This window comes from Drosophila erecta, unplaced genomic scaffold (assembly GCF_003286155.1).
Source record: "Drosophila erecta strain 14021-0224.00,06,07 unplaced genomic scaffold, DereRS2 tig00000126-arrow-pilon, whole genome shotgun sequence".
NCBI classification, from domain to species: Eukaryota; Metazoa; Arthropoda; class Insecta; order Diptera; family Drosophilidae; genus Drosophila; species Drosophila erecta.
This window is the reverse complement of record NW_020825209.1, coordinates 3,094,086-3,100,016: the sequence shown is the minus strand read 5'-3', so window position 1 is coordinate 3,100,016 and position 5,931 is coordinate 3,094,086. Positions and strand designations below refer to the sequence as shown.

Here is a 5,931-nt window from a genome sequence, read left to right as displayed (position 1 = left end):
TTTCGCGGCACAATATAAAGCAAAAAACACATCCGAAGAAGAAAAAATCAAAAAAAAAGAGGGTACAGGCGACAGGAAAGACCTCGGAAAGCACGTGAAGATCGGCGAAGATCAACGCCAGAGCATCGCGAGGAGACTGAATCCCCCGATCGGCCATATCGACTATATTCCCCGGACGTCGGGCAGGTGTGCGAGCGAGAGGGGGAGAGAGAGAGAGAGCAGGCGCACAGCCCGTGCCTCTCATCTCAACCCATCCCATCTCATCCCAACTCAACTCAACTGAACTGATCCGAACTGGGGAAATACGACCAAGAATAAGAAGACATCATCGCACGACCGCCATTTAGGCGAATGATAAATGAGTGGACCGCTCTGATCTCCCCAGATCCGCTCGATTAACAGCCTAGGAACGCGAAAATGGCGGATGCTACGAAATGCCGACCTGCCACAGGTGTCCGTTGGAAGCTGAAGCACTTTGGCCAAAAGCTCTGAAAAGCAGGCATAGGTTAGACAGAATAATCTTGTACTAAACCATCCTAACTAGCAGTGCGGCTACGAACCATGAACTTGAATACTTTAAATAACATGAATAAAAAGGGCATATGCAATATAAAATATATATTTTGGTTGCTGTTGCCAATTGAAACAGATTCATACTCGTACTTTACAAAAATTCGCTTGCGTCTTTTGGGTTCAGAAATCAGCTAAAGCACTGTTGCGAAACTTTCAACTTGGTGAAAAGCTACGATGGTGCCCCATTTCGGGGAGGGTGGTGGGGGTGGTGGTGCACATTACTTCTTGGGGGCAGGTGGCGCCTTAGTGGGTGGTGTTTTAGCTGCTGGTTTTGGCTCTACTGGTGGTTTTGCCTCCTTATCGCCATCTTCACCCTTGGGCGGCTTGGAGTTTGCGCCCTTCTTGTCGCCTTTGGCGTCCTTGGCCTTCTTGGCATCCTGCTTGGCCTTCCTTTCCTTGGCCTTGGCCACGTCAATCGCTGCGCCCACTGGCACATCGTTGATCTCGCAGGCCGGCGTCTTCTTTGGCTTGCCAAAGCACACTTCCGCCAGCTTGATGTGCTCCAAATGGAATCCGGAGACGCCGCGGATCTTACCATCCACATTCTTGGCATAGATATCTGTGTGCAGCTCATGAAGTTCCACCTCCTTGTCGGTGGAGGCCTTCTTGCAAATGCTATCGACCTGTTTCTTGGTCTTATCCTCCAGGGCCTTCAGCTCCTCTTCGTCGGCGAGACACAAAGCGATTATCTGGCTGCGAAAGCTTGTGATCGGATCACGTTTTTCCCTCGCCTTTTGCACTTCCTCCCTCGAGCGATAGGATGTGCCCGGATCGGACATGGAGTGTCCCACATAGCGATAGGTGCTCATCTCGAGCACAATCGGTCCGTGATTGAGGGCATGCTCCACGGCAAACTGGGTGGCGCTGCGCACGGCCAGCACCTGATTGCCATCCACCCAAAGTCCAGGGATGTATTGGCCACGCATATAGAACTCCGACATTGCAGAGGCGCGTCTCACGTGGGTGCCCATGCCGTAGTGATTGTTCTCGCAGACGAAAATGCAGGGCAAGCACCACAGCTTGGCCATGTTGTAGGACTCAAAGACCTGGCCCTGATTGGCGGCACCATCGCCATAGAGGACCACCGCCACGCCATTGTCCTTACGATAGCTATGGGCGAGGGCGATTCCCGCACCGAGCGGCACTTGGGCACCTACGATACCGTTCCCGCCATAGAACCTATCGCCGTACATGTGCATGGAGCCACCTTTGCCCCGGCTGCACCCAGTCTTGACGCCAAACAATTCCGCCATAATTTCGTGAAGGGAAACACCCATTAAATAGGTCCACGCATGACACCGGTATGCCGTTATGACGGAGTCGCAGGATCTCAAACGCTGCTTCATGCCAACAGCCACAGCCTCCTGACCATTGTATAAATGGCAGAAGCCACGGATTTTCCGCTCCTTGTAGTAATTGCCCGCCACCGTCTCGAAGCGGCGGCACTCCAGCATCTGCGTGTACATGGATAGGGCGTCATCCTTGGACAGCTCCACGTCCATCGTGGGCCCATTCTCCAGGTCGTAGCACTTGAACGTCTGCAAAGGGGATTACAAAATCACTTAGTAACCCATTTACCGATGTCTCGAGGAATATATTGTATAAATTTGAAGTGCTTAAGAAAACGTGGGAATGTTCTGCTAGGAATTCAAGAATTTTTTAAGTTACTATGTGTTGTGCAACACTGGAAAATATCCGCAGCCTGCTCCTCATAAGTCTTTAATTAGTGTTGGTGTACGTTATATTATAAATAATAATATAATATATGTATACGTTATATAGATTATTCAAATGACGTTTTCTAAGAAGACCTTTTGATATTCAAAACACCTACGTTCTCCAGGGTCAAACAGCTACATTTGTGGCGCCCCATTATCCTGCACGGGATATTTCTCTCAAGAATGGAGCGGGCTCCACTGCATTTCATCACCACGCGGGCGTAACAGGGCTTCATCATTGTCCCTAGACCTTATCACGATTTCCAAACACCTGAACACCAAAATGAGCCTTTAGCCAAATGGACAGTTGCCGCACACTTAAATTTTGAAAATGTTCGGAAATTGCTGGAAAAGGGATTTGTACTTAACTAAATAGAAAACGACAATAAAGTCAAAAGCAAACCGACAGAGATGGCAACTGTCACAAAACAGAAAGAGAAGGAAATATAACGATTATAGAGACCTTATGGAGCTAACAAGTCCTCCGTTTTTAATACAAATTTTTGAACTTCGAAATTCGAAACGAGGTGGTTCAAAAAAAATAAAGTGACATATTTAATTTAGCTGTAGTGCAAGTGTAAGCGTAAAAACTAAAATCTTCCAGATATCAAGAGCACTTGATTCACGTTTGGGTGATAAACTACAACGACAGTTGGGTTAATTTTTCTAGGTTTGTATATTTTCAACAATTTACACCTCGCTTTATCCTTATTGAACACGTTCGCAACATAATATCCAATGCAGTTCCCCAGAGTAATGTGGTGCGCTACGATGTGTGGTTGGAGTGCTCCGATTAGCTAAGATTTTTGTGGGTCTCTACGGGGCTGTTCCGGTCTACGGGGTTCTCATCATTCAACATTCGGCTTAAGAGCTAGAGATTTCGCTTGTGTCTGTCTGTCAGTGATTTGTATTTGTGTTTGGTGTTCGGTTTCCTTCTTTCGTTTTAGTGTCTTGTGAGTTCCCGAATCTGATTCGTTGGCCCGATGACTTAGTGATTGACGCCCTTGCGCTCTTGGATGTGATCAATATCGTAGGCGATGGTGCCGCGCAGTTTGGGCTCCAGGTTGTTGGAGTACACGTCCGTCCAGAGGTGGCTCACGCCCAGCTCGGCGTCGGATTTGGCAAAGGCAGTGGCCTCGTCGACCTCCTTGCGTACCTTCAGATCGATGGCCTGGAATGTGGATATTTTTTAATGGCAATCATAGTATGAGACACAAAAAAAATGGGATGGAAAAATTGGGGATCGCCCAAAACCCACCTTGACTTCATCGGTGGTGATCAGACCCAGCTCGATGCACAGCTCCTTGAAGGACGTGATGGGATCGCGCTTCTGGCGCACCTCCTGGATCTCCTCGCGTGTGCGGTACGATGTGCCCGGATCGGACATGGAGTGGCCAGAGTATCGGTACGTGTTCGTCTCCATCACCAAAGGTCCGTGAGTGTTCACATAGTTGATGGCGAACTCGGTGGCGCTGCGCACGGCCAGCACATCCATGCCGTCCACCCAGATTCCGGGCAAAGCGTCGCCGCGAGTATAGTAGTCAGTGTTGCAGGACGCACGCTCTGAGCTGGTGCCCATTCCTAATGGTTAAAATAAGTATATTTTAGAATGCATCGATTACGCCCAAAAGTGTGATAGTTTCATTACACTTCCTACAGCACTCACCGTAGTTGTTGTTCTCGCAGACAAAGATCACAGGCAGTTTCCACAGGTAGGCCATGTTGTAGGCCTCGAACACCTGTCCCTGGTTGGCGGCACCATCACCGTAGAGGGCCAGGCACATGCCGCCATTGCCCTTGTACTTGCAGGCCAAGCCAACGCCGGCGCCCAAAGGTACTTGGGCACCCACGATGCCGTTACCACCGTAGAAGTTCGGTGCGTACATGTGCATGGAGCCACCCTTGCCGCGGGCACAGCCACCCTGGACACCGGTGAGCTCAGCCAGTACGCCGCTGGGTGAGACACCCATCAGGTAGGTCCATCCGTGGACACGGTAGGCCGATATGATGTTGTCCACATCCCGCATCGCCGCCTTCATGCCAACGGCGCAGGCCTCCTGGCCGGAATACAGATGACAGAAGCCACGGATGATCTTCTCCTTGTACAGATTACCGGCGGCCGTCTCCAACCGGCGGATCGTCTGCATCTGTGTGTAGTACTTGAGGGCCTGATCCTTGGTCAGTTTCACTTCCGTGGCGGGTCCTTCGTCCAGGCGGTGCAGCTTGAAGGGCTGCAAAATTGAAGTAACGTATCTTAGACATATTTCCTTTAGACAAGTCAAAAGATTGATTGTTTTCCCACCATCCTAGCTTTGATTCAATCAATTCATCAAAGTTTTAAATGAACAGCTGACACACAGCTGATAGAAACCTAACGGAAACGCTTGGAAGCATGATAAGCAATAACGTGATAACTGTTTGATGGGATAAGCCAAATTATCATAAGCTGCAAGCTTGCAGTACCTGAAAGGTTATAGCAAAAAATCAAATCCAAAAAAATCAAATTTAGCTTTATGGCTCTTTATGGCGGCTAATTTATGGCATGAAAATCGACGTAAACAGAGAGCCAGGCAGACAGAGAGAGGGCGAAAATCGGCGGATCGTTGATAAGACTATATGTTATATGGTGCGTGAACAGTCACGCGTCGGACACGCAAAAGGCAGACGGCGATAAAGAGCGTGGGAGACGGAAAACTACAAATTGCTGCGTGACCTTGTCATTTGAAAATGAGCGGTTTGACCGGCAAAATGCAACCCTGCACTTACACACACGCAAACGAGTCCCCCATTAACCGTTGCTATCTGGCAGAAATCGCATTATGTAACCGTATTTTTTTTCTTCCAAAGATACAATTACTTTATGTTTTAATACGCACCCGATTCACTTGAATGGTGGCTTCCGTGGCATAATTGTTGGTTTTTGAAACACCTGCTTGGGCTGCATTCTGGAATAAACCGAAAAACGACGATGAATATCTCCCATTCCTGATGATATCGGTGTTGCTGCTGTTGTTGTTGTTGCTAAATATCCGACATCCACTGATGATGTTGTTGTTGTTATGGTAACGCTTTTAGTGTTTTCATTTCAAATGGGTTTTGTTCAATTGCATTTTTAGTGACAACAATTAGAAATGTTAGTGGGTGCATAGCGGGATTGGGATTACGTACTTTTTGCAGTTGCTTAACAATAATGGGCAATTCGCTAACGCGTGACAGAGTACGCAACATTTTCGCTGTGTTATTCTCGTTCGACTGACAGAAATCGTATGTGAATGGGGGCTTTCTATATGCGGATTGTCCGGATCTAGAATCGCACGCTATATATCTGGTGTCTCAGTCGCACCGCCGCGCGTCGTTGTAAGTTAAACAATCGGAAAAAAAAGATAGCGAGATTAGTTTATCAACTACTATATTGCACAACTATAACAACCGTACGGCGGTATACGCAAAATACCACACCGCTTAGCCGATCAGTGTGACCCTCAATAAAATACTAGAGCTTTCACTCTTCTCCAAAAAAATACTAGACAAGTTTAACAAACTTTCTTTTTCCATATAACTTGAAATATAATTTGGCGCTTGTTGATATAATCGAAAGGGTATGAAATATAGTCTCATCTTTTCATGCAAATTCGGTATA

The 5,931-nt window shown here is 47.7% G+C and overlaps 2 protein-coding genes across 3 annotated transcripts; both read right to left on the bottom strand.

Annotated features, from left to right (window-relative positions):
- Positions 1-603: 603 nt before the first annotated feature.
- On the bottom strand, positions 604-2,904 carry LOC6550977 (probable pyruvate dehydrogenase E1 component subunit alpha, mitochondrial). Its single transcript, XM_001976874.3, has 2 exons — positions 2,408-2,904; positions 604-2,111 (listed from the first exon to the last, which is right to left on the bottom strand). Exons 1-2 carry the CDS (start codon positions 2,528-2,530, stop codon positions 792-794), a joined length of 1,443 nt encoding a protein of 480 aa, XP_001976910.1. The 5' UTR covers positions 2,531-2,904; the 3' UTR covers positions 604-791.
- A 44-nt stretch (positions 2,905-2,948) lies between these two features.
- On the bottom strand, positions 2,949-5,774 carry LOC6551104 (pyruvate dehydrogenase E1 component subunit alpha, mitochondrial). 2 transcript variants are annotated; one of them, XM_001976873.3, is made up of 5 exons: positions 5,460-5,774; positions 5,168-5,359; positions 3,958-4,522; positions 3,550-3,872; positions 2,949-3,462 (listed from the first exon to the last, which is right to left on the bottom strand). In XM_001976873.3, exons 1-5 carry the CDS (start codon positions 5,517-5,519, stop codon positions 3,280-3,282), a joined length of 1,323 nt encoding a protein of 440 aa, XP_001976909.1. In that variant the 5' UTR covers positions 5,520-5,774; the 3' UTR covers positions 2,949-3,279. The 2 variants fall into 2 exon arrangements, with proteins under 2 accessions (XP_001976909.1, XP_015010985.1); XM_015155499.2 differs by having other exon boundaries at positions 5,168-5,236; positions 5,460-5,773.
- Positions 5,775-5,931: the final 157 nt, after the last annotated feature.